General features: G+C 52.8%; 2 protein-coding genes across 4 annotated transcripts; one reads left to right on the forward strand and one right to left on the reverse strand.

The window, feature by feature from the left end:
- Window positions 1–822: 822 nt before the first annotated feature.
- Window positions 823–5,439, forward strand: TVP23A (trans-golgi network vesicle protein 23 homolog A). The gene is made up of 7 exons (XM_047087818.1): window positions 823–860; window positions 2,170–2,286; window positions 2,673–2,967; window positions 3,482–3,571; window positions 3,757–3,885; window positions 4,871–4,999; window positions 5,380–5,439. Exons 1-7 carry the CDS (start codon window positions 823–825, stop codon window positions 5,437–5,439), a joined length of 858 nt encoding a protein of 285 aa, XP_046943774.1.
- On the reverse strand, window positions 5,141–26,659 carry NUBP1 (NUBP iron-sulfur cluster assembly factor 1, cytosolic). 3 transcript variants are annotated; one of them, XM_047087433.1, is made up of 12 exons: window positions 26,621–26,659; window positions 26,438–26,542; window positions 24,573–24,706; window positions 18,636–18,731; window positions 17,771–17,839; window positions 15,185–15,217; window positions 14,058–14,148; window positions 13,287–13,441; window positions 10,606–10,716; window positions 10,242–10,344; window positions 6,951–7,022; window positions 5,141–6,381 (listed from the first exon to the last, which is right to left on the reverse strand). In XM_047087433.1, exons 1-12 carry the CDS (start codon window positions 26,637–26,639, stop codon window positions 6,323–6,325), a joined length of 1,047 nt encoding a protein of 348 aa, XP_046943389.1. In that variant the 5' UTR covers window positions 26,640–26,659; the 3' UTR covers window positions 5,141–6,322. The 3 variants fall into 3 exon arrangements, with proteins under 3 accessions (XP_046943389.1, XP_046943388.1, XP_046943390.1); XM_047087432.1 differs by having other exon boundaries at window positions 6,939–7,022; XM_047087434.1 differs by lacking the exon at window positions 18,636–18,731 and having other exon boundaries at window positions 6,939–7,022.
- Window positions 26,660–27,456: the final 797 nt, after the last annotated feature.

Genomic DNA, 27,456 nt, shown 5'->3' on the forward strand with positions numbered 1-27,456 from the left:
GAAGACCGCAGCTGTGGGGCACAGAACTGTGAACATGGATTTACGCTAAAACACACGCCCGTAAGGACTCAACCCCCGCCCCCCTTGACCACACCTGAAGCAATTTCATTTCCTCTCCTCTCCTCTCCCTTCCTCCTCCTCCTCTCCTCTCCTCTGGGCCTGGCCTGTCGAGGGTCGCCTACCGAGCGAGCGGAAAGCGCTACCTGTTCAAGCTGAGGAATGGAGAAGGTTCTTCAGTGAAATGGAGGGATGGGGGGCAGGCTTGATATGGAGAGGTCAGGAGTCTCGGGGGATCCCTGCAGAGACGAAGGTCTGCCCCTGGCTAGTGAGAGAGAAAGTTGTGGTCTTGAGGGGAATTTCACAGCTCGGTTCCTTGGAGGTGGATGGGTTTCAAGTGACTGAGGGCTGAGGTAAGCCGGCCACGGACTCTGAGCACAATCTGTGTTTCAAGCACTTTTGACGTGCCACCTTCCACTTGATCTTTTAATAGCTAGGATGTGGCTGGTGTTGGCATTCCCATTTTACAGAAGTGGAGATTGAGTGCCCAGAGGTTACGTGGCTGAGGGAGGGCTGCAGAGCCGCTCCGAGGTCGGAGCGGGATTTGAACGCGGGCAGTCTAGCACCTCAGGACTGGTTGCCTCTTGAGGGGCAAGCGGGTGGGTTCCTGGGAGGGTGGAGTTGGAAGCCAGTGGCCTTGGGATGTGGAGGTGACTGTCAGGGTGCTCTGTGGCCATGGAGGTGGCAGAGAGAACCCCAGGGGGTGGCAGACTGCCCCCTCCCCCCCGCCGTCCCCCGGCAGGGAAAGGCAGACAGGCGAAAGCCATGGCCCTCACTGCTCTCAAGACCAGGAAGCTCCCCCTGTGAGCGCTGGCGGGGGACAGAGGCGGACCGAAGGAGGGTTTGGAGGGCGGCCCAGAGGACAGCCTGCATCGGACAGGATGAAAGCCGTATTTGAGGGTGCAGGAGGCATCCTTTTCTACTTTGGCCTTTGAGTAATGATGGCCACGATAATAGTACTTTCCATTATAAATTAAGGAAATCATTTGACGGGTACCCAACTAAGCAGAACCTTCCAACAATGGGAATTTTTCTGCATTCGTTAGGAAACCACAACCAAAAAAAAAAAAAAAAAGTGGGTGGGCAGGGGATTTATTCGAATGCATGAACTTCCAGGTTTTAGCCTGGATCTGTGGACATGGGTGGGTGTCTCCTACGTCTTTTAGGTCTACACTGTTCTACAATATAAACTCAACTACACGACTTGGCACGACAAATATTTGCCGAGAATCATTTCTGGAAAGAGGACTTCTTTATCTTCAGGGTGGAGGCATTAAGATTGTATTAAGACATTTAGTTAAAAGATTCTCAAGATTTAAGGTTAGGGGCGCCTGGGTGGTTCAGCTGATTAAGCATCTGAGTCTTGATTTCAGCTCAGGTCATGATCTCAAGGTTTGCGAGTTCAAGCCGCGCGTCGGGCTCTGTGCTCTCTGCTTCACATCCTGTCTCGGTTTCTGGCCCTCTCCGTTCACGTATGTGTACTCCCTCACGAACATTTAAAAAAAAAGATTTAAGGTTAAAAGGGCATCAGAGACTGCTGAGGGTCTTATGTTCGGGAATATTCCAGATCTGGAGAATCTATGAGATCACATCCGATTCTTCAGGGCTAGGTACATGTCCCCGGCTGCCTTGCACCCCGGCCACCAGGAGAGCTCAGGATATGAAAGGCACAGAGGAGAAGTGTTCTGGCGAATGGCCGGTGGTTTGGCACCTCTCGCTCCTCCTTTGGAACACCAGGAGTAAATTCAGAAGCCACTATGAGTTCCGGTTCTCAATCAGTTCACGTTCCCTTGAGAGTCAGAAACCGCACAGTTACACAGGAACCCAGTTCGCTTATTCTGTGCGGTCCTTCTTAGAAAGAACGAGCAGGTGCCTGCCTGATGCCACTGCCAGTTAGAGGCTCATGGGCCAGTATGAAACACCGCCTGTGATATTTTATTAATCGTATCAGTCTCTGTCCTTTAAAAATATTTTCCCGTTGCAACTTCTAATTTCTGGCTTCTCGTGCAAATACCAGATCCAGCAGAGCTGGGTGAGGAGGCCTGCCCCTTCCTCCCCTCCCTCCAGAGCCCTGGCTGGTGCTTTAACTGCCAACCACCGTCCCCCTTGCAGGGCTGCTTTCTCCATCTTGGCTGCTTGTTTCTTCCCGTGCTCTACCAAAGTAGATGCCAGAAGGGTCCCCTACCTGGTCCGTGTCACCCACCGCCAGCACCTGCCTGACCCCTATAGGTCTTTGTTCTCTCCGCCCTGGATGCATGGGTGGCCTCGTCATCCATCTAACCTTGGGTCTCTGGTCTCTCAGACTTTTTTCTTTATAAATTGCTGCGAGACGAGTCAGGATTTCCCTCTCTCCAGGAACACGCGTTCCCCGGTGACACGAGACTGCACCCATGGGCTGCACGTGGACTGCTCTGTTACTGGTGGAATAACCCAACCTTTACCTTTAGGGAACTGGTCCTTATCACTGCCAGGTGGGGAGGCAGTGACCACTGTCCTGTTTCACTTCAGAGGTACCCAAGTTTCGAAGAAGGCAAGTGATCTTTGAAATCGAGTTAGGGGAAAGTACTGGATTCTTCGAGAGGGGAGAGATGCTAGTGTACTAATGACTGTTTCAGAACTTGTGACTTAGGGACGTTTGCAGAGCTGCGGCCTGAGTCGGGCTCGCAGTGCACTGGGGACAACGCAGAAAGTCAGAACCCACAGAGTGAGCTCGGTGACTGCCCTCTTGGCCTTTGCAGTGAGGGGGCTTCTGGGTTCTTTCCTAGGCACCCGTTGGCCACCTTTTTCCATCTGTTTTTCCGAGTGAGCGCCATCGTCACCTATGTGTGCTGTGACTGGTTCAGCAGAAGCTTTGTGGGCTGCTTTGTCACTGTGCTTCTCCTCCTGTCCTTTGACTTCTGGTCTGTGAAGGTAAGGCCCCTTCGCTCATGATGCCATCGATCCAGAAACACAAGGGCTGTGTTTCTAGATGGTGACCCTCCTGCTGCACGTGGCCGATTTGAGCCGAGAGGTACTTTCGTTGAAACTGCAAATACATACTGAGCCGACATTACTTGAAATTCAAGTTAAAACCCATTGTTCAGAGCTGAACGATGGTTCTGGTCCTCAGTTGTCATCGCTGCAAGGACGTGTCTTATGCGAGTGACAGCTCCACCTGGCTTTCGATTTTTGGCAAACCTGGCATACATTTAAAATATGCCACGTATTTTTGGGGTGTGTGTGTGTGGTGGTGGGGGGAGTCACTTACAGGTAAACTGAGTTGAAAATTAGGAGACTCCCACGGATTCTCAGAACCTACCACGGTTCAGTTCCCCTCTCCCCCTGCTCCCGGGACAAGTTCAACACGAACGGACTTTTGTCTGTCAGTGAAAAGACGACTCGTTCTTTACGGCGTGCCTGGGGTCCTTCTGTCCATGTCCCCCAGAACGTGACCGGGAGACTGCTGGTGGGCCTCCGCTGGTGGAACCACATAGACGAAGACGGGAAGGGCCGCTGGATTTTTGAGGCCAGAAAGGTACCGTCCGCTACGGGTCCGCCTCGCCGCGGGGACGTGGCTGTGGAAGTTTGCGCGGGTCCCCTCTGGGCTCCATGCGGGTCTGGTTGCCGCCCCCATCGGCCCTGCGCCTGGTGGCCGCCGCATGCCAAGAGCGAGAACGGGAGTGCGCTCCCGTTGAAGACGGGGCCCTCCCTCCCCGGCAGGCGTCCCCGCAGCGCAGCGTGGCCACAGAAGCGGAGGCGCGCATCTTCTGGCTTGGCCTCGTCATCTGCCCGCTGATTTGGACCGTGTTCTTCTTCAGCACCTTGTTCTCCTTGAAGCTCGAGTGGCTGGTAAGGCACCGCCTGGCCCTGGCGTGGCTTCGCCATCTGCATGCAACAGGGGGCACGAGCGGGTTCCGTTGTCGTCTGCCAGTTGGTTGGAAACCGCTTTACCGAGATGGTTCACGTACCGGGCCATTCACCCATTAGCGTGTGCCATTCGCAGGGTTTCCAGGGGATTCACTGTGGTGCCGTCAACACCACAGCCAGTGTGGGGGTAGTTTCATCCCCCCAGAAAGAAACCCTGTACCTTTTAGCCCTCACTCCCTCCTGGCCCTGCTCCTGGTTCTTCTGTTTCAATAGGCTCACCTATTCCAGGTACTTCGTATAACTAGAATTCTAGAACATGATTGCTTGTGATCTTCTCTCACTTAACATGGGATTTTCAAGGTTCATCGGTGTTGCAGCATTTATCAGTATTTCTTTCCTTTTCTATGGCTGTGTAATTGCCCCCTATACGGCCACGCTACGTTTGCTTTATCCACTCCCCCACCGATGGCCATGGGCTGGATCTTCTGGATGCCTAGGAATAATGCTGAGGAAGGGGTTGAAAGCAAAAGCATGTGCTGGCCTACTCTGGAACCCTTCCTCAATAGGAATAAGCTCACCTCAGAGTTACGAAGTTTCATTTCTGTTTTCTTACCGTCTCAGTGCTGTGATCTGCCTCACTTACTGGGAAAACAAAATACCCACAGACCGTAGGAGCAGCAGTATAATTAAAAGCAGGGGCTCTGGAGTTGGGATGCCAGTCCAGCCCTGCATCGGCTCTGGGACTGTGGGCAACTTTGGTTCTCTGGGCTTCACTTTCTTCCCTGTAAAATGGGATGATAACGGCACCAACCTCTTGGGTTGTTGACAAGGTATCTAGGATGATCGGCGAGTGCTCAGAGAAGGTTGGCTGTGACTAGGTACAGGCCAGAGTTGCTTCTATGTGGTTTGGGGGGGGGGGTGGGGTTCAATATATGCTCTTAAAAGAATTTGCTTTGTCTGCATGCAGGCCCTTGTGATAGCTGGGATTTCTCTCCAAGCTGCTAACCTCTATGGCTACATCCTTTGTAAGATGGGAGGTGAGAGGGACATCAGCAAAATCACAGCCAGTTTTCTGTCCCAGATGGTGTTCCAGACGGTGAGTTACTGGAGTCTTCCTCCCGGACCCCTGCACTCCAGACGCCGAAAGGGAAGGAGGCCCACTAGCCAATGCAATTTTAACATTTTCTGTATCAACCAAGCTACCCTGTCAGTACCCCCTAAAAATACCACACAAAAATATTTTTTAACTTTGCATATATTTCTACACGTGAGAGTAATCTTTGAAATTTGACCAGGCTCTTCTTACAACTGGTTGAACCATCTTAAAATCTGACCAGGGCTGCTTTAGACCAAGACATTGAGCGATGAGCTCTGTGGGCTTTTGGTTACATCGTGGGTTTGCTCTGGCCCCTGAATCAGCAGAATCAGGCCCCTCACTTGTGAGGACAAAGCCACAGCTGACTTTTCCCCTTGCAGGCCAGCCCAAGGGACTTCCAGAAGCCTGGCCTCAAGGGGCTGGAGATTCACAAGCATTAGGTAAGAGGTGGGATCAAGGTGGGGGCCTGGGCACAGAGCCAGGGCCGAGCCAGCCTGTGTCCTCCGGGTTTTGCAGGCCTCCCCCCTGCCCTTTCCTCACACTGAACACATACAAAGTCAACCATATGTGCAGGCATGGAGGGAGGGGGCAGGAAATGAGAGAAAGAGAGGGAGAGAACGAGGGATTTGCCCATCTGTCTGCCCACGCCCCGAGAGAGATGGGAAACGGGAATTTACTCTTCCCTCAGTGTCCATTCCCGCACGTCTCCTGGCAATGAAGAGAATTCTAGAATTTACATGGGTGTCTCCTTTTATGTAATTAAAAAAAAAACAAAAACCCTATAAGCTGTCTTATAGGATGCTGGAAATTACAGGATATAGTGTGCACTAGGTACAGACACAGATGACCTCTTGTGTTTCCGTGGGTGATTTAAGAGCTTTTCAAAGGCTTCTGGGGACTAATTTTTCCCTCATTCTGAAGCAGCGTTTGGACTGTGCTACTTGAAGCCATGACTGGGTTTTGCAGTGAAGCCACACCTCCATCACCGGGGTTCTTTTTCAGGCTTATCTTCTGAGGCAGCAGTGGCTTGAGGGAGAAGTTCTACAACTGCACAAGCTTCCAGCAGAGAGTTCCCCGACCAATAAGCCGTTGGCTCTTTCCTGGAAGCAGGCCTTGGGGGAGAGGTTTGAGGTTCTTATTTTTAAGAGGCGTGTTTGTAAAGAATGCCTTTATGTGTGTTGAAAAGTATACAGATCCTATGACTCAAGCATCTCTAAGAAAACGACTTCACGCCATACCAGAGTCTGATCCCTTTCTGCCTGTGACCCCACTTTGTCCCCACGCTGCTCAGGCTGGAGTGCGTCTTGAGTGTTCTCTTGTGTTTCAGGAGCTGATGAGGTGCTCTTCTTTTGGCTGATGGAGACCACAGAACTCCTGGATTTCTGGAACACGAGACAAAGAAGCAGTGACGATGAGGCAGTGCCTCCGGCAGCCGTGCCTGTGCTGGTGAGGGCTGAACCCCCAGACGGCCTAACTCCCAAAACAGCCCTGTTCTGCTGCTGCCCTAACTCTTCAAAAGCGCTCATCCCTGGTCCTATCTGGCTGAAGTCTCCCATCGGCTCATTCCACAGATCAAGAATCCTGGGAATGCTGGTCTTGGCCCCGGACACCATCTTCCTAGGTAAAAGGAACTCCACCGTGCGCCATGAGCCTATAAGCTTTAACAACTGACCCCTCCCAGCCCCCCTAAAATCCAGGCTTCCAATGGCCGCCCACCAATGTAGTCAGGTCGGCACAGGTTTGTTTTTTTCCTTTAACCAGTTTCTCACAGACGCCTGGCTTCCTGGGCTGAGGGTCATCCCAGCCCCTACTAGCCCTCCTGTCCCCACCTGAGGCTGCATGGCAGTGACCCTAATGCTCCACAGATGACCCTAGACAGGATCTTCTCCCACTCAGCCCCACAGCCCTCTGAGTTCCCGGGACCGACACGCACACGTACTTTGAATGATACCTCTGTAGGCTAAAGCAGCTGGGGAATCCGGTGCATCAATCAAAAAAGACTGTCCTTTGTCACAACTCTTACCTTGAGATAAATGAAAAAACATCGGTGAAGACAGTGGCCACACAAACTGGGGGTTCTTTCTGGTCATGTGACCTTAGGAAGGCCTTGAGCCTCACCGGACAAGAGCAAAGCTGAGAAACACACAAAATGAACAGGAGTGTACAAGACGTGGGTTCCACCCGGTGCGTTTCCCACGGCAGCGGCCACCTGTCTGCTGGGCTTCCCCGGCACCCTCCCAAGGACACACAGTGGGGTCCTAGGATCCAGGTGCCACGGTGCAGGGACCTCTGGCAGTGGTCAGAGACCCTGCCAGGCAGGTGCTCTTTTCTTCTCCCCCTATCCTGGGCAGAACCCCATCAGCCTACCCAGCACTGCCGGAGAAGCAGGTCTGTGGTTCTGCTCCCCCAACCTTAGGTGGGCCGTGGCAAGGCCAAGTGCCGAACTATCCCTTCCTCACTTCCCCTCGTACTTGGGCACAGGGCCAGGGAAACCGAGGTGGGGGAGGGTGCAGGGAGGATCCAAGAGGAGAGGGGGTTGGCAGAGGTGGAGCCCAGATGAGCCCGGGCTACCCTGGGACCATGGCAGAAATGTGGTAGCTAGGCTAGGTCTGGGGAATCCCAGCAGAGTCCCGTGATGGCTGCGATGTTCTCAAGTCTTCCCTTCCCCAGTAGGCCCTCCCCTTCCAAAGGTACCCTGGTTCATTCCCCATTTTCAAGGCTCCCCTTTCCTTTGACTGTGCTCCAAGAACAGTCCTGTCAGAAGAGCGTGTTGCTGAGGCTTTCTGGTGTCCTCTGGGGACATCGATGCAGCAGCAGCCCCCCCGGCAGGGATGGGGGGCATTGTTATCACCCCCTCTTACAGATGCGGCTGTCAGGACTTGGAGCCTCCAGCCAGCGGGGGGGGGGGGGCGAGAAGCAGGACTCTGAGGCCGGGGAGGGGCTGAGAACCCCAGGGCGAGTGAGGTGGCCTTACCTCCTGCCCCAGGGCTCCCACCCAGGCTGGAGTGCACGCTTCATCCCTTCCTGTCTGTGTCCGGGCATCCACCTTGGCTCCCGCTGGACAAAAGAGTTCCCGAGGGTCACAGTGCCCTCACGGCCTTGTCCTCCTTTCCACTGTACGAACGTGCTAACCCCCTTTCCTCGCTGGTCTCATGATTTCAACGACAAGAGAGGCTCAGGGACATGTAACGTCACACAGGACTGCTCCCTAGAAGACACTTTATTCTCTTAGCTTCAGACTGAGCCGCCCCCGGGGGCCTCTGCTAGCAGCTCTTGTAAAGTGCTAGAACTTTGCTTCTTTGTGACTAGTGGACGGAGTCAGGCAGGAGGGCAGCTGCCTCCCTGCCTCTCTCCCTCACAGGGGCTGGGACCTGCACACTGGCTTGGGGCTCCCCGAGCCTGGACAGGCTCTTCCAGGCCCCTCCCATCCTATCATAGGGATCTGAGGGACCCGGACTCCAGCTAGGATACAGGCTCACAGCAGTGGGTGCGCCTGGAGCCACTGCCCAGCCTGTCCCTCAGCAGCACCCCTGTGCTCCAGCTGCCGCTGGGGACCTTTAGCAGGAGACCTGTGCTCTGACCACCCGAGGGAAAAGGGAGAACTCAGCACCACCCCTGGTCGGCGCAAAGTGGTTAATCTCCCTGGGTGTTTGTCCCTCCCTAAAAGAACAGCTGGGATTTCCAGTGTACCTGGGGGGCCCCCAGCACAGAGTGCTTCTCAAGGGGGAGCAAAGGCTCCCGGGATATTCTCCTGGGCCCCAGGGTTTCAGAGAGGCACGCAGTCCTGGGGCGGCCCCACCTCCCTCCAGCCCCCCAACAATCTGGCCTGCCTGGGCGTGGCCCACCCAGCTCCCCAGCCTGCTGCCAACCCTCAAGCCTCCCCTGCCTCTAAGAAGCAGCACGGGAGTAGGAACCTGGCCCTCCCCACACCCGTGTCTCCCATGGTCATGGCTGCCCATCGGCCCCAGCTCCTAGATGGCAGAGACCTCAGCCAACTTTCTCCCCAACCATCAAGTCCTGTCCCCTTCCCTCTCCTGCACGTCCCTTCCTCTACATGGCAATGCCCAGCCCTGGGCAAGTCCTACCCTCCTCCCCACTCCCCTGCAGAGCCGCCTCCAGGTCTCCCTCTCAGCACTCCCCCCTGTGCCCTGGCTCAGGGTCTGATTCTCATTTCCCAACTGCTGAAGGCCCAGCGGCCAAGCTTGGCTGCAAAGCTGTCCACACCTGGGCTCCAGCCTGCCTTCCAGCCTTCGCCCCTTGGCTTCCTGCAGGCCCAGGCCCCTCTGCTCGTGCTCCCACCCCACCGCTTCTGCACATCACAGGCACGGCCGACATACCCAAGTTCAACTCTGCGGTCCCCGGGAAACAAATGTGGAGGCAGGTATAACTCAAAAGGTGTGGACTGCCCTCCCCACCATGCCACTTAGCAACAGTGAACACACAATGGGGATGGGGTCCACCATTCCCTCCTCCAGGCTCACTGCCGCTCACGGGGTTGTCTAGAGGGGATGTGTGGGACTCTGGCATTAAAAACGGGGCATTTGGGGGCACATGGTGGCTCAAGTGGGTTAAGTGTCCCACTTGAACTCAGGTCACGATCTCGCGGTCTATGAGTTGGAGCCCCACGTTGGGTTCTGTGCTGATAGCTCGCAACCTGGAGCCTGCTTCGGATTCTGTGTCTCCCTCTCTCTGAACCTCCCCCGCTCTTGCTCTGTCTCTGTATCTCAAGAATAAACATTAAAATAATCTTTTTAAAAAGGGGGCATTTTTCATGTAACATAGCCCCTGAAGGCAGACCAACACCCTCACCTAGTGCTGAGAGACAGGGCCCTCAGTGCTGTGCTGGACCTCCCAAGAGGCAGAAAGTCTTCCTAAGGGGTTTTCCAGGCTAACTGTGTTCAGGACTTTCACCTCAGAACCTAATTCCTGAGACGGGACCGCCCAGCCTACCCCTGCCCAGTCCTCCTCCGGCCCCCTCGCCTTGGGTGAATTCCTCTCCCATGGCCTTCCAGCATCTTGCAGACAGTCGTGACCCATGTTCCAGGCCCCACGCGGCCCCCTCATGACCCAGAGGTTTACTCTGACTACACACCCACGCGGCCTACGGTTTCCCTCGCCTGGAGGTGAGAACCTGAGAGCAGGCCCTTCATCTGTGGCCCCACCGTCCACGGTCACGGCTGCGCGGGGTGTGAACACCCCGCTTGGCGACACAAAGTTGAGATCGGCGCTCAGACTCACCCACCTATGTGTGGGTCCAGAGGCACTTTTCCGAGGAGAGGGATCTTCAGATCCTGGCACAAGACCTCTGCGCCCCCCGTCGTTGGTGGGAATATCTGAGACTCTTTCTATGAGGCAAGTTAAAAGGGAAGAGTTAGGACTTTGTTTTCAGAATTAAAACTGGACATTTTAAAGCAACTTTAAAAAATGGCTGCTTGAACATGAAACAGTAACCACCCCAGCAGAGTTTTCCTTAAATCAGCAGTATTTTGTGTGTGTGTGATCCCACTTCCCAAAATGAGGGGGAAAGCAGAAACTGTGACACAGAAACCATGTCCCGGGCTCTCCTCCACCACTACGAGGAAGGGCCCGGGCCGCCCCACTCCCACCTTGCACTTGGGGCAGACGAAGACACTCATGTTCTCCACCACTCCGATGATGGGCAGCTTCACCTTGTGGCAGAAGCTGATTTCTTTGCGGACGTCCTGGAGGGACACCTCCTGTCAAGGTTCAAAACACCATTTATTTCAAGATCAAAGTGAAGACAGACCGTGTGCGGGCAGGGGCGGCAGCGCAGTGGATTCGGCACCAGAAAGTCTCACGTTTAGTAAGTATTTGGGGCCGACCATGTGCTGACGCCTGTTCGGGGCATGGACTCCCACAAACCCCGAAAGGATAAACCTGAACAGCCATATGGTAAACGTACAATGAATGTGCAGAATAATAACCTTTTACGACACTTCAGGGTTGTTTTCTCAGCAGTACACGACTGTGCACTGTTGTCTAGATCAGGGGACAGTGGGCCTGCTGTTTTTATAAACTTCTGGATGCAGCCACACCCATTCCTTCACATCTCATCCCAGGCTGCTTTTGTCCTCCAGTGGTACAAGGGAGTAGCTGTGACAGGATGTAGGAGACATAAAGCCTAAAATATTTATATCTGGCCATTAAAAAAAAAAAAAAAAGGTTTGCTAACCTCTGATCTCGACTTCTGAACACAGCTTTATGGACAAGAAACTAAGGCACGTTCTCGTATTGAGATCGGATTCACTTCTGAACTCTGAAAGTTCGTCTGACAGCGTGAGCACTGTGTGTAATCCTTGCTTAGTACCCTCTCCACGCCCCGGTGCCACAGTATTGCAGACACGTCTGTGGCTTTACCACGTGGGGGGTGCCCGGAGGCTCAAGGCTTCCAGTCCTCCCTCTCTCCTGAGCACACCTTTGGTTCTCGGTCTCTCTGGCACGGAGGGAGAGACACAAAGACATTTAGCGAGAAGGTCAGCTGGTAAGAGTCCCCGCATCTCCTTGCACCTCTGTCGTTCTCGCCTTGGTGGCGCCACTGTGTCAAAAACGCCCCCCAAAAGGGTCCGCTGCCTGTAACGGTGGCTGTGAAGGGCTCTGAGAAACCGGGAGACCCTACTGTCATGTCACACTCTGCCGAGAGGTTCTGGAGGAAGGGCACACAAACGTGGAGTGTTCTTCCATGGCTTCCAGGAGAAGGGCCAGCCTCTGCCCTTGCTGTGCCTCTCTTCTTGAGCCCAAGGGGCAGTCTGTGCTCTCTTTCACAGTCAAGTTGCCTTAGCCTTTTTTTTTTTTTTTTTTTTTTAACGTCTCTTCATTTTTGAGAGAGCAAGCGTGAGTAGGCTAGGGGCAGAGAGAAGGGGACGGACGATCCAAAGCAGGCTGAGCCGACAGCCGACAGCCCAACGTGGGACTGAAACTCGTGAACCTGAGCCAAAATCGGATGCTCAACTGACTGAGCCACCCAGGCAGCCCTGAAGAAGCCACCTTGATGCAAAGTGGATTTCTGTGGTTTCTCAACAGATGATTTTGAACCAGTTCACAACAAAACTGAACAGCAAGAGTTCCTGTATGCTCCCTGCGCCCACCCCCCTAACGCCTCCCCGCTATCAACATCCCACGACATGGCGCTGCATTCCGAACAGATGCTTTTCCTTTGCGGTAACCTGTTGGGACCACACTCAATCGTGTGGCCGGCCTGGAGTGGCCCCGACCAGCCTAAGGACAAAGCCACCCTCCCTCCACTGCCGCTCCCTGGAACAGGTGCTCCCTCCGCTGCAGCCACCAGAGGGGCGCATCTGCTCCTCTGCACGCCCCGCAGAGGCCCCCTGACCAGCACCAGAGCCCTCTCTCGCGCCTGTCGCGTCGTCTGCTCCCTGACCCAGGCACCCCCACGTGGCCCGCCGTGGTCACCCCCGCTTGTCGGAGCGCCACAAATGCACTGCGTCCGGCACCCACGTTCCTCCGTGAACCGCACAGGCCCTGAGGGAGGACCGGCCTTTTCCCTCCCTGGTGCCTGGCCCGGGGCGTGTTCGTAGTGCGTGCTCGGCGCAGGTCTGACAAGGGGTGATACTGACTGCCTCGCAGACAAAAACCTACTCTCTTGTGCTTTCTTAGGAGCGGAGGAGAGTACCGTGACGGGCGTAACTCGTTTCTTGGGACCCCGTGAGAGCAATGACAAGAACAGAGCACATCGCAAACCTGACCGTGTTTGTTCACCGCTGGGCTCACTCAGGCTGACGCTACTGCTCTCTCCTCAGCGTGCTCCCAGCACGGCCTGCGTGCGACTGGGACAGGAGGACCCGGGCGTCGCTAAAGAAGGGGCAAGGGCTGTAGCAGCTTATCCAGAAGCCTGCCTATACCCGAAGATGGCTGTATGGAAAACCAGACTTCCTCCGTTTGTCGGAGACGCGAACAGAAGCACTGCAGGGGGATGGATGCAGGGGCACAGTGAGGGGGGAGGTGACCACGAGGGACAGGCTGAATTCTAACAGCACCAGTGGCCTTGCGGGCTTGGTGAAGGACACTTCAAAGCGATTTCGAGCCGCTGTTTGATCTGTGGACAGAACTGCGGCATGCTCATTTCGTACACAGCAAACGCCTGGACCACAGACAAAACGTTTCACAAGTTTCTGCAGATCCGAACCGAGGGCGGTCGGAGCACGTGTTGGCGGGAGCTGCTTCAAGAAAAGGGGCTCGAGACCGCACGAGAAAGAAACCGTTCGACGGGGCACAGCGTGGCGCCCTCTCTGCCCGGGCGCTCGCTCACCTGAGGAGTAGTGATGATCACCGCCCCATCGACGTGTGCCGCGGACAGGTACTGGACGGCCGAGAGGTGTTCGTCCGACGTGCCCGGCGGGGTGTCCACGATGAGGTAGTCGACCTCTCCCCAGTCCACGTCCCGAAGGAACTGCTTGATCATGCCTGGAGAGAGATCCAGTGAGGCCCTTCTCTTTCTCGTTTCCGTACTCACGACCCTCTAGAGGCGGTTCAGGATCTTCACGTACACTTGGTCTGTGCTCTAAATCAGGGTGTCTGCCCACGGCTGGGGTGGGGCGCGCTACTGGCATCTGGCAGCTAGAGGCCGGGATGCCGGCACCCTAGAAGGCAGAACACAGTCCACCCCTCCCCTAACAGAGAATTCTCTTGGCCCCAGAAGTCGCGAGGGCCTGGGCTCAGGAGCCCTGTCCTAAAAGACACTTTTGCATGGTTACCTTAAGCCTCAGTGGCCCAATCACCTTGCTATGATGTCACCTCACACCTTTCTTGGGCATAGAAAAGCTACTATAAAACCACAGTGAAAATAATTTCAGAGTTACAGCGGTCTTAAGGAGAAAAATCCCATCATAGATGTTAAAAATTGTCAAACAGCCCCTGGTATTTCTGTTAGGCTCTCTTCAACCAGTGAAGGCAACAACAGAGGCCACGAGATGCTTACAAATGATACAGTGCAAAAGCCCGGCAGATCACAGTTGCCATCCTGACGGGCCAGGCTGCCCTTGGAAGATGGTAAGCAAAGAGAAAAAGTGGAGTGGCAAACCATTCTTCTTTGGTCCCCTCCAGATAACGGCATCGTCAGGACTGCTGAGCAAGAAACCCACGGACATCACCCCCAGGTTGTCTTCCAAGAACTAAACAGGATGAAACAAGAAACATTTAAAACCACAGGGCAAGGCACTTCCTTGTCATTTATCTGAGCTCAAAATGAAAAAACCATTTGGGGAACTAAATGACCACGTGACTTATGGGTCTACTCATTATTTTTTGCCAGTTTATTATTTATTTTGAGAGAGGGAGGGACGGACGGAGAGAGAGACGGGGAGAGAGAGAATTCCAAGTAGGCTCTGCATTGTCAGCACGGAGCCTGACCTCACAAACCGTGAACTTACGACCTGACCTGAAACCAAGAGTGAGGCCATTAACCGATAGCCACCCAGGTGCCTTGGGTCTATTCATTCTTTAAACCCACAAATCGTTTAGAGCAGGGAGAGAAGGGTTACCATATGCGGGGGGGGGGGGGGGGGGGGACTTGAAAGAGGCCCCCTGGGGCCCTGTGCTGCAGCCTAACCTCAGTTGAAGCATCCTTTAACTGCTCTCACCTGGGTTGGCAAACCTTAGCTTCCAGGCCAAATCTTGCCCACCTTCTGCTTTCGTACGTCAAGTTTTATTGGAATACAACCGTGGTCATTTGTTCACGTATTATTACCCTCACACTACAACAGCGGGTAGCGTACCGTCCCTGAACTGCAAATATTTACTATCTGACCCTTCGGAGAAACAGTTTGCCAGTCCCTGATCTTAACTGTATTCCCTGCACCTAAAACAGTCCTTCGATAGTAAGTATCTGCTGACTGAGTGTTGGGCTGAGGAAAGTGTTGCCAGCCCAACCCACATCTGCTACGTACACAGGACACACTACCCTGAAAATAACGCAAAGAGAAATAATAGGGTGCTTGCGTGGCTCAGTCAGTTAAGCCTCTGACTTCAGCTCAGGTCACGATCTCACGGTTCGGGAGTTCGAGCCCCGCATCGGGCTCTGTGCTGACAGCTCAGAGCCTGGAGCCCGCTTTGGAATCTGTGTCTCCCTCCCCACCCCCCGCCCCCACGACTTATGCACACTCTCTCTCTCAAAAATAAACATTGAAAAACAAAACAAAACCAACTCACCACTGGAGACCAGCCTGAGCCACTCTGGTGAACCTGCACAAACACAAACATGGACACACGCATTTATAAGAAATGACACACTGAGGCACACTTCTCACACAGACCGATTTACACATTAAGAAAACAACTTCATAAAACAATTCATCCTCTCAAATGCTACCACTAAATCCTTACTAGAGAGTGAACAGCTGGGGAGAGGCCATGGGTCATACAAGCTCTATTTCTCAACCCCCCACCCTCCCTGAGTTGGGTTATTTTGAAACCCTGGCTGGTTATGTCTAGTCAGGTTCAAATATAACCTGGGGCCGGGGGTATTTTACAGGTGTGACAGCAACCAGGCGGGGGTTGTCGAGGATGTGCAGGAGACTGTGGCGCAGCAAGGCTGTCTCTGTAAAAGGCCAGGTGTGAAGCAGCGACACAGACCCTGGCCCGTCGGTGGCCGGGGTGTCAGCCTATGAGCACAAGAACTGGGGGGGGGGGGGGCGGGGAGGGGACAGGGGAGAGGTGTCGACAGGAAGCTCAGGGGCCACTTCATGATTCACACTCTCTTTCCAGCAGACGTTCATTAACAGCCGGCGTTCAACCCCGCCCCGCCTCTTCCTCTTCAAGCTGGACCTGACTCCACTTCCAAGTACACGGCAGTCTTAGCAGCTGTGTCGCCGGGTAGCACAGGGGCCCTACTGTTAAAACGCTCTCCGGAGATCTCATTCCCACGCCACGTCAGTCTCCCACAGCCAACAGCTCAGTGGCTTTCGGGATATTCGCGGGAGCTGGGCTCCCACCACCAGTCAGTTTCAGAACATTTTCGTCACCCCTTAGCGGTCGTCCCCGATCCTTCCACCTCCCCCCTATCCTAGATGACCACCACCCACCCTTGTCTCTACAGAGGTGCCTGTTCTGGACATTTCACAGACATGCAACCATAAACCAGGTGGTCTCTGATGACTGGCTTTAAGGGTTTTTTAGCTTTTCTTTTTTTTAATTCCAGCAAACATGCAGCGTTGCATCAGTTTCAGGAATACACCACAGCGACTCTACAATTCCGTCTGCGACTCTGCTCATCACAACAGGTGTGTCCTTGGTCCCCCTTCACCTATTTCACCCAGGTCTTCATTTAAAACAAACAAACAAACAAAAAAAACCAGGCGCCCGGGGTCTCAAGAGGTTGAGCATCCGACTTCAGCTTAGGTCATGATCTCACGGTTCATGGGTTCGAGCCCCGCATCAGGCTCTGTGCTAAAAGCTCAGATCCTAGAGACTGCTTCGGATTCTGTGTCTCCCTCTCTCTCTCTGCCCCTCCCCCGCTTGCACTCTCTCTCTCTCTCTCTCTCAAAAATAAACAAAGATTAAAACAAACAAAACAACAAACCTTCTTCCCTATTTAAACTCATCCTCCACAATGGCAGGCTTAAAAGAGGGGGTAAAAAACATAATAACCCCACAGGGTATGAGAAGAAAACAGCATCACTTCGATTTTATCTCACCATGTAAAAAATTCAGCGTCTATAAAATACTCACCTGTTGGTACATTCAGTGCTACGTGCCCGTAACTGACAAGTAAACACAGAGCCGGGCTGTGGGCGTGTGCGAAGAAGCTGGTTACTGATGGCACATGAGCACACGTGTTGGACCCCTAAGCTCTTCCTCCCTCCTGGATGGTGTCATGCCCCTTCGCGAGGCGCCCTCAGCAGCAAATCCCAGCCCTGAGTAGCGCCCATAGGCCCGGCCTGCCTGCCTCTGGCTACTGTCCAGCTCCCCGACCCGTCACCCTGCCACTAGTCGTTGTGCTGGTGACACTCCTGCTCCAGGGCTCCTGCACCTGGCTCCCTCAGCCCAGGAGGCTCTTCCCCAGCAGGATGCCCTGGACCACACCCTCCTAAGCAGCAGCTCCCCTTGCTCCTCCCATCCCCCCTACCCTGCTCTCATTATCTTTGATCTGTCAGCTGCCCCCCTCCCACCAGGGCTGGATGTTTATTTGCCTTGTTGACTACGCTCCCCCAGCTCGCGCACGGTGCCCAGCAGTTATGTGAAGAATGAGCCAATCTAACACCCTGGGAACATCCTAGCTCTCCGGCCTCACTTTAATGCACTGTCTTCAAGGGGGACCCTTTCTGGGACTGCTTCTTACCACCTAGGAGGGAGAGATCAGCACCTGTACAGACTGCTATAGGGCTGAGGTCCTCCTCCGGGTCACTTGCCCGCCTCGCAGCCTCAGCTCCCTAGGGGTGACAACGAGGGCAAAAACATTCCCCTATTTCCAAGGGTATGGACCCCTGGCAAAGACCGGCCTAGCTTCCCCAGGCAGAGTGAAGTTTCTGTGTCCTACTTCTGCATTTCACTCGTGTTTCCCTTCCCCTCCAAGAAGGCATTGAAACTAATACTTCTCAAAGGGCGTGGGTGGACTTTATATACAATCCCACCCCCCCACCGTTCACAGCTGTCGTTCACGTAGACGGACCAGTGAATGTTTGTCTGGTTTCAGCATGGCCGGGTGGAGACGCACGGCTGTGCTCCGTCTGGGATCAGCCGCTTGGCCCAGCCGTGTGCCGTGAGGATACTGGCTGTGGTGTGCGTTACAGTTCTCACCTGTTCTCCTTCCAATCCCATCATCTTGGGAATCGATGGCCCACATATATCAATGTCCAGAAGGGCGACCTGGGAAACAAGAAGAGACCAGAGCAGTGATGCAACTGAGTGTGCAGTCCTCCAGATGTGCACTACTGGGAAAGAAACGGGGCTTGAGGAAAAGAGGAAGTGCAGAAGATAGAAACTAAGTCAGACGTGGACCAAATGGAATCTCAGGGGAGTTACAGCATGCATCTTCCAGGCGACGGAGACACAGTCGAGAACTCCTAAAGAGAACGCGGCACAGTCCATCAACGCCAATGATTTCAGCACCCACCCCCAGGTCTGGCCCAACTCCAGGGTGATCTAACAACCCCATGTCCGGTCAAAGATTCGGGTGCAGCCACTGCTCACTGTTCACTCGGCCTTGACCGTGTGCCAGAAGGGGAGGTGGGTATCATTATCCCTGCTTTACAGAAAACGAAACTGAGGTTCAGAGAGGCCCACTGACTTGTTCAATAAGCAAGAAGAGCTGGGACGTAAACCAAGGTCTCCCGACTCCAACACCGGGCCCGCTTCCGTGACCCCGTGGGGCCTGGAGAGGAGGGCCAGAGTGGAGGCTCTCGCTGACCTCTGACCAAGCTGCACTGCACTGTGATCATGAAAGTTAGCGATGGCTTCCCCTTAACGCCTAACAGGACACTGAAGGTAAGAAGGAAGTCGAGGGAAGCTGTGTGAAGGCTGGGAGGACTCCTCCCACCCCAAACGCCCCAGCTTCTCCGCGTGACACAGGACAGGCTGGGAGACGCCTTCAGGAACCCTCTGAAGAGCAGGAGGGTTGGCATTCCTCTCAAGACTTCGACGTCAACAATCCAGAGTGCAGCACCTCCGGGTAACGTTTGAACTTGCTCCAAATCCGCTTCTTGCTTCCTCTTCGCGGCTCCCAGCAGACCCCAGCCTCCACTTCCTCACTCTGCTCACCCTGGATCAGGAACCGATTCAGGATCAGATCAGCCTCTTGGCTCCCCCGCCCCCTGCTGGGCCACCTGGAGAACGCAGCCCAACGATTCTCAAGCTGAGGACCCGGTTTCCTTCCCTTCACACTGGCACTCGAGGCTGGTGGGTGTTAATGACCCAGACGTTTTACCTCAGGGCCTCACGACTCAGGAAATCACACCATCACTGCAATCCTAACAGGCTCTCCTCGCATTCTCGGTTTCTACTCACTCAGTCTCTGCACCCTTTCTTAGGGGAACGATTTTATCAGTTTAGGGGAACCAGGCTCCCCACAACCAAGGGGGCAAATCCTGAGTGCAAAGATGCAGGAGTGCAAGAAACACATCCCATGCATTCTCTTCCCTGGTGGTGTCCAAAAAGACTGACATGTCTCTGCTATCCAGAGCTCTGGGCGGCCATGTATCCTGTCCCCTTCACACTTCCTTTTGAACCTGTCACTAGCCCAGAACCGATCCAACTAACTCCCTTTCTGCTCAAGCCAGAGAACCCTAGTAGAGACAAATGTGCCTGAGTAAACCTTACTGGGGCCTCTGTGGAAGGTTCTAGAAGCCTGATGAGACAAGCAGGCTTTGCCACAACGATCTCCCAGCCAGCGACTGGGGGAACAGGGTACCATCAGGATCCCAAACTTCCCCTTAAGAAGAGGTGATGGGGACACCAGGGTGACTCAGTCGGTTAAGCGTCTGACTTCCGATGAGGTCATGATCTCACAGTTCGTGAGTTCGAGCCTGGTATTGGGGTCTGTGCTGACAGCACAGAGCCTGGAGCCTGCTTCGAATTCTCTGTCTCCCTCTTCTCCCTGCTCCTCCCCTGCTCACACTCTGTCTCCTTCTCTCTTTCTCAAAAAATAAACCTTAAAAAAATAATAAAATAAAATTAAAAAAAAAAAAAAAAAGAGGTGATGGGAGGGAAGCTGTAGCCCTGATGGCATTCCATCCAGCCACCCGTGTGGACTGTTCTCTCCACCCCAACCGTCATAGCTCCTGATCCCAGAAGCCAATGTTCAGGAGACCATCGGACCCCTTCCAAGCTCTAAAGTCTACAGGCCCCGGACACATGCCTTATTCAGTCCAGAAGCCCCCAGAGAGGGCCCGCTAATGCTATAATCCCCTTTCAGATCACAAAGCAAGATGACCACTTGGTCCCTTGTGGGAGTTGGTGACTCTGCCGCAGAAAGACTGTGTGTGAGCTTTTGTGGTCTCCCAGCTGAGGTGTCACTTTCGAAGCTTCTGCTCCCTTCACCACGACTCACAAAATCCCAGACTGCCGGTGGTCAGGGGGAGTGGGGGGTGCGTCGTCCTAGTTCTGTTCCCTCGTGGCTCAAGACCCTTCGCTAACAAGTTGTTGGGACACCTGCCTGCCTTGAGTGCTAACACAGAACAGTCCTGCTGAGAGGCAGGGATGCGCTTCCCTGAGACAGTGGACAGAAAAGGGACCAGAACTGCCCCCCTGAATTTAGGGAAGGAAGGAACATGTGCTATTTGAGATTAATCAACACAATAGATGCAGAGTCTACTGTCCGTCCGTCAACAGCCTCCAGCCTTTGGAGACAGTGACGTTCCCAGTCATGAGAAGGATCTATGGGGAAATACACTTTCCTAAGTGCAGACTTTTTTTTTTTTTTTTTTTTTTTTGTAAGCCACCAGTGCATCAAGAAATCCAGCCTATCAGCCCTATTTCCACACTGGATGGTGTGTTTCCCTTCAGTTGCGGAGTCCAGACAACTACTTCAGAACGTAACTAGTGGAAGCATCGCTGTGTGTGTAAACAACAGTCTCCTTCCAAGTGGTTACTTGCCTCTGGCCTGGTTAAAGCCCATCTTCGGAGAGCCGTTTAAGAATATGCCTGACTGCTTCTAAAAGCAGAGAGCATTCTGGTTAATGTGGATATTCTCTCAGGGAAACCATCACAGTTTTTGGCTGACCAACTGGCCAATGTAAATGTGATCCTCAAACGGCAAGGGACTGACAGAAGAATCAGTCAACAAGTAGATTTCGAACCTCCTCAGCACGGTGCTTGGGGTAGGCTAAAGTCGAAATCGTCACCACCTCCCCCTCCTGTTCCAGTTGGTGGACGAAGCAGTAAGGATGGCCGTCACAGAGTTTACTGAGCACTTCCCACGCCATCAGGCACCATACTGAGCCCTTTACATTTACACCCATTACTTCCTTCGGTCCTGACGCTCATTTTACAGAGAAAACGGAGGCAGAGAGCCTGGGAACCTGCCCGAGGTCACAGAAGCGGTGTGGACGAAGCTGTGATGGGAACCCAGGCGGTCTGACTCCAGAGCCGGTATTCCTGCCCACCACACTCTACAGCACCCACCACCCTGGGGCTCCGATCCCGCCCTTTCTCCAAAAGCGGTAAGGCCCTGCTTCTTCAGTCTCCTGGACTCTCCCTTCATTTGTTCCCTGGCCACTGTTCCACCCACTGCCCTACTCCGGGTCCTCCAGGAGCAGCCACAAACACCGCCTCCCGCCTGGCTTCCTGTACCCTCTAATGATACTCAGTCACATGCTTGGCCGACTTCAGTGCAATGCTCTTAACACAACGCTCAAATCCTACCTCTTTGCTCGCCAGATGTCTTACCAGGTCATTCAAAGCCTCCCTGGTCTGGCTCAGCCTCGTCTGTGGCTCCCTTCCCTGGAGGAACCCCACCAGACTGCCTGCCACACACACTTCCCTCAGTCCCTGCCAGAGTCCAGAGGCCGCCTTCTTCAAGCCCAGGGGTCCCTCCAAGTTCTCTCTCCTATGTCCGAAATCCCTAGAGCACATCTTGGAGGGTGGACGCCAAATTCCAGAGAAGCCCACCTCAGCCACTGGAGGCCGGCAGAACAGCTCCAGCACCAGCAAACCATCAGAACAAGAAGAAGGAAGAAGGGAGAATTCAGAGCCTGGGTGAGTCAGAGAACACCGAGCATTTCAGATGACCCAGCCCAGCCGCTTCACTCCCGGCCTGTGGCCTCCCCAAGGGTTCAGCCTTCCTCCAAAGAGGCACTTCCCCTGCCAGCACCGGTGCTTCTGGTGCTACAAACCAAACTGGGGGCCAGTAAACTACAATCTGGGCGCCAAACCCAGCCCGTTACCTGTTTCTGTACAGCCCACAAAGTAAGAATGGTTATTACGTTTTTAGAAGGGTGGAGAGGGGGAAGAAATTACACAGTTTCATGCTATAAAATTCAAGTACCAGTGACAATAAAATTGTATTAGAACATGGCCAGGTTTGTTTCTTTACAGATTGTCTATGGCTGCACTTATAAGTTTAAGGGCAGGACTAAATACTTGCTACGGAAACGATTTAGTCTTTGTAGGCCTTCCTATGGCCTGCGAAACCTAAAATATTCACATTTTGTGTAAAATGTTCTTTACACAAAAGTTTGCCAACCCCTGGAGCAAACTCCAATTTCTTTTTTTTTTTGTTTTGTTTTTTGTTTTTTGTTTAATGTTGATTTACGTTTGAGAGAGACAGAGACAGAACGCAAGTGAGTTAAGGGCAGAGAGAGAGGGAGACACAGAATCCGAAGCAGGCTCTGAGCTGCCAGCACAGAGCCCAACGTGGGTCTTGAACTCCCAAGCTGTGACATCATGACCTGAGCTGAAGTCGGCTGCTCACTGGACTGAGCCACCCAGGCGCCCCGCAAACTCTAACTCCTTAATCCAGTGATTTGAAAAATGTATTCCTAGAGTCCCTGGATACTGGTGAGGTGTCTCAGTGGCCCCCGTGTATATTGAGGGCATGTCAAAATGGTAGGCTTGATCTCCTACCCACTGTAGCTGGCTTTTTTGCAGAAATGAAGCCTTCTGTTAAGATCTTACGGTGGTATTTCACACTAACGTAGAATGGTTTATCTCCTACAAGGATAAAACGCTGAAATTCACCCAGCTTTCAGAATTTAAAAATAAACACATGGCAGTTTTGAAACTTCGATATTAAATTAATTGCACTTCTACATTCCCTTCTGGCACTTTTTTATTTTTTTTTAAAGTCAAAAAGCGGAGGGCCATTTATCAGAGTTAGAAAAGAAATCTGAACTGAAACTCAGCCCTCGTGTATAAAAAAATTACTCCATATTCAAAACGCACAAAGAGAAAACTAATACCCAAAGATAAGCCCATGTACGAAAGGAGGCACAAAGACCACGGGAAGAACGGAGAGAAGAAATGGCTTTCAGCACGAAGAAAATGCAACTGTTTTTCCACATAGGCCCTGAAGAGTATCCTGATGCACGAGAGCGCAGTTAGTTGCCAATTCACGTCCAGAGAAAGGCAGGCTCTCTGACCCACAGCACACACAGGGCCAGGCAAGCCACAAGCCTTCAGCGAGGGCTGTCGTTTCGGGGTCAACCTACCAGAGACTTGGAGTCTCAGAGACACCCAGGCTACTCTAGTAACTCTGAGGCGTTAAGTATTTATTGGAATTTTAAACAAATTTTCATTCTAGAAAAAACCAAAAACACAGAATGTGTTCTGTGTTAAAACACACACACACACACACACACACACACAAATCATAAACCACAGTATCCATGGTTTTATTAGGCATAAAGTGGCAACAAAAGTGAATAGGGGGGTCACTTTTCTAAGGTCAATGCAAAATTATCTCGACTCCCATGAATAATTCAACGTATTTTTAAAAATCGCAGGGACTGGGGCGCCTGGGTGGCGCAGTCGGTTAAGCGTCCGACTTCAGCCAGGTCACGATCTCGTGGTCCGTGAGTTCGAGCCCCGCGTCGGGCTCTGGGTTGACGGCTCAGAGCCTGGAGCCTGTTTCCGATTCTGTGTCTCCCTCTCTCTCTCTGCCCCTCCCCCGTTCATGCTCTGTCTCTCTCTGTCCCAAAAATAAATAAACGTTGAAAAAAAAAAAAAAATCGCAGGGACTGTAAATTTCCGTTTGAACTTTGTGGTAAAAACATTTTTCCCCCCTCTTCCTCACCACATCACACCTTTCATTAAGGCTGAAATCCAGAGAGCAGGCCCAGGCAGCTGGGAGTTTTCACGCCCATGTGTACACTTGGCCAGGAGTGAGTGGCCCGGTTCAGGGGTTGGCAGACGTTTTCTTCCTCAAAGGCCAAATAGAAAATACAGTTGACCTTTGAGCAAGACAACCCCTGTGCAGTCGAAAATCCATACAGAACCTTTGACTCCCCCCAATTTTAACTACCAATAGCCTACTGCTGACCGGAAGCTTTACACATTAATAGTCAATTAGCACTTACTTTTGTGTTACATTGTAACTATATTCTTACACTACAGTAAGCTAGAGAAAAAAGGTTACTAAAAAACTCATGAGGAAGAGAAAATACATTTATGGCACCATAAAAAACCCACATGTAAGTGGAACCATGCAGTTCAAACCCCTGCTGTTCAAGGATAAACTGCATTTTAGGCTTTGTGGGCAAAATCAAGGATGCTATTTACCACTTTAAAAGCAACCATTTTTAAATGTAAACACCATTCCAGCTCACAGGCCATAAAAAGAGAGGGGCTGTATTTGCCCTTGGGCTATAGTTTGTAGACTCCCGGCCTAGAAACAGGCAGAAAGGGGCTAATAAAGAGAAAGAAGTCTGAATTTGACAAAATCATCAGCACACCAAGAGATTAAATGTCCACCTGCTATCCATTTTCATAGCTGGAGAACCTAACAAAATACTTCACTTTACTGTTTAACAGCTATGCTTTCCTCCTTCTCTCTGCAAGGATCTAGATTCCAAGGAAGCCAATCCAACTTAGTCTAAGGAAACCGTTCTCTACAAACCCTCAGGAACCCTCACACAGGAGTCTCTCCCAGTTTTGCCCAAGGTCCCACCTGTGTGTTTTCATCCTCTGCTAGGCCGTGGGCAAGGTGGGCACTGAATGTGCTTTTTCCAACACCACCTTTCCCGGATAACACCAAGATTTTGTGTTTCACGGTCTTCAATTTTTCTTTGATTTCTTCTACGGCTGCAAAGAAAGCAAATCAGGTGATGAAGCCTCTGACCAAAGGGACTTGTCAGAGCTAAATCCTTGGGGCTCTTTCAAGGGATTGTGGGCGAAATACAACCTAGCTAACGGCGATAATAAGGACTGCCAAGAAAATAAGGCAATTAGCACATCTGAAATCTCGTTTATCGGTTGACCGGTCTGTGTCCTCTTTCTAGAACATCAGCTCCAGGAGGACAGAGACTGTCTGCAGCATCCACTGCTACATTCCCAGCTCTAGAAGAGCTTCACCCACATTAACACGTCCCAACCGGGGACAAAATCTGCCTGGGAACATTTTTGGTTGTCACAAGGAAGGGGTGCTATTGACATGTAGTGCGTAGATGCCACGATGCTGTGACATGTCTAACAACGGGCAGGACGGTCCCCCACCCCCCAAAGAATTATCCAGATCCAAAGTTCGGTAGTGCCAAGGCAAAGAAACTCTCACAAATAGCAGGCACTTAGGATGACCACGGATGACGATCACATACTACACATTTACTACACATTCAATGTTTCACCTTCCTGCAAATCCTTAAAATACCCCCATGAGAGAACTACTGCCCCTACACACACTTATTTAAAAAGCAGGCTCCTGGGGCGCCTGGGTGGCTCAGTCGGTTAAGCGTCAGACTTCGGCTCAGGTCATGATCTCACGGTCCGTGAGTTCGAGCCCCGTGTCGGGCTCTGTGCTGACCGCTCAGAGCCTGGAGCCTGTTTCAGATTCTGTGTCTCCCTCTCTCTCTTCCCCTCCCCTGTTCATGCTCTGTCTCTGTCTCAAAAATAAATAAACGTTAAAAAAATATATAAAAAAATAAAAATAAATAAAAAGTAGGCTCCAAGCCCAACGTGGGGCTTGAACTCATGACCTTGCGATGGACAGTCGCAGGCTCTAGTGAGCCAGCCAGGTGCCCCTTGCCTGTTTTTGAGGAGAAAATGGAGGCTCAGAGGAGTTAAGACCCTCGCTCAAGGTCATACTGTTTGTGGGACCCAAGAACCAAACCCAAGTCTCTTTGAACACCTTCAAAATTCTCCCAGCCTCCTGCTTTTTAAGATCTTTCTGTAAGGCCCCGGAGTCTTCCCCCACCCTCCCATTTATCACCCTTCGTACTGATTGTTGTGATAAGTTATTTGCTGGTTGCTTACTGTGGGTCTCGCCTGTTAAACTAACATCCACTGGGGCAGCGACCCCGTCTGTCTCAGTCACAGTACCCCCAACACAGACCATTGTGCCCAGGAGGTGATGGATGCATATTTCTGTTAAATGAACGCGAGAATTGCTCCTTTTTGAAAGGAAGACGATGTTGTCCAAAGAATAAGCCCGAGCCCCGCCTCCCCCACCCCCCAAGTTCAAAGTCTATACCCTACTCCTCGTGCTGAAGGCCTCCTCCGACCACTGCCGGTCACTGTCACTCAAACCTCCGGCCCCGCCCACACTTCGCCCGGACTCCGCTCACTGATCCTTCAGGCTCCGCCCCAGCCCGCTACTTCCCTTTACTCTTCCATGACTGAAGGCCCCGCCCCAACCATGACTTTTCCACGCCCCGCCTCCTCTGGGACCACCCCTCCTAACAGGCATCCTGGTCCCGCCTCTGTCACTCAACCTTTGGGCCGTCCCTCATCACCGTCAACCATCAGCTGTCCCCGCACGCCCCACCTCTTCCCGGCTGGCGCCCTTCACTTCCGGCTCAGGTCTCGCCCCTGCCTCACCTGGGTCCGGAGCGGCGCCGGCCCCGGAGGCGCAGAGCCGCTGATTGGGGCACCCCTGACATGAGGCCCCTCGGCCCGCCTGGGCGCTGCCGGTCCCGGGACAGCCTGCATGGGGACAAGGTCACAGTTAGAGGGGTTCCTGTCCCTCCAGCCCCCCTATCCATGCCCCCTCCGCGCGCTCACCCTGAGGCACCTCCTCCATTCCGGCTGTCTTCGACGTCTGCGCGGGTCACCGGAAGCCGCCCTTACGTATTTCCGCCCCTTGGAGCCCAATCTGACTCTCCAGCCACGCGAAATAAGTCTCAGCAAGAGGGCTGTGTGCATGCGCAGATCTTGTCTGAGCCGCTGCGAGTTCTGAGCTGCAGAGATCCTTTGGGAATTCTTCAGCACCTAGCTCCTGGGAACAAAGGCATTATCCTACGTGATCTCAATGCCATTTCATACCCAAGAAATACTGATGCAAAATTGTTAGCTAACATACACTTTATATTCAAATTTAAGAGCCATTTAATCCATGGTCCCAGATAAAACTTGCCCTCCACATCCCCATCCTGGATCCAATCAAAGGTCGTATCTTCCTTTTGTTCTCTCTTTAGCCCCTTTTAAATTGTTTTCATTTTTTTAAATTAAAAAAGTTTGAATTTATAAGAGCGAGCCCCCCCAGGTACACATGAAACGGAGAGCGGGGTGGGGGGCATCCCAAGTAGGCTCCTCACTGAGCCCAACCGGGGGCTGGAACTCACTAGCTGTGAGAGCGTGATCTGGGCCGAAATCAAGAGTCAGACAACAGACTAAGCCACCCAGGTGCCCCATTAGTCTTTGCAAATAGAGAACAGCCTTCCTCCTTCCCATGTTGCCCTTGTTTTGTCTTTCAGGACATTGATAAATTTGGATAGTCTAGGCCAATTGCCTTATAGAATACCCCATTATCTTGATTTGTCTGATCCCCTGCCCTTATGATTAGATTCAGGTTAGAAGTTTTCGGCAGAACATACTTGGGTAATGTGCTTTATTGTTGT

The sequence above is a fragment of the Lynx rufus genome, unplaced genomic scaffold (assembly GCF_022079265.1).
Source record: "Lynx rufus isolate CCGP_SWC_20201006 ecotype Redwood Valley unplaced genomic scaffold, mLynRuf1.p SCAF_23, whole genome shotgun sequence".
NCBI lineage: Eukaryota > Metazoa > Chordata > Mammalia > Carnivora > Felidae > Lynx > Lynx rufus.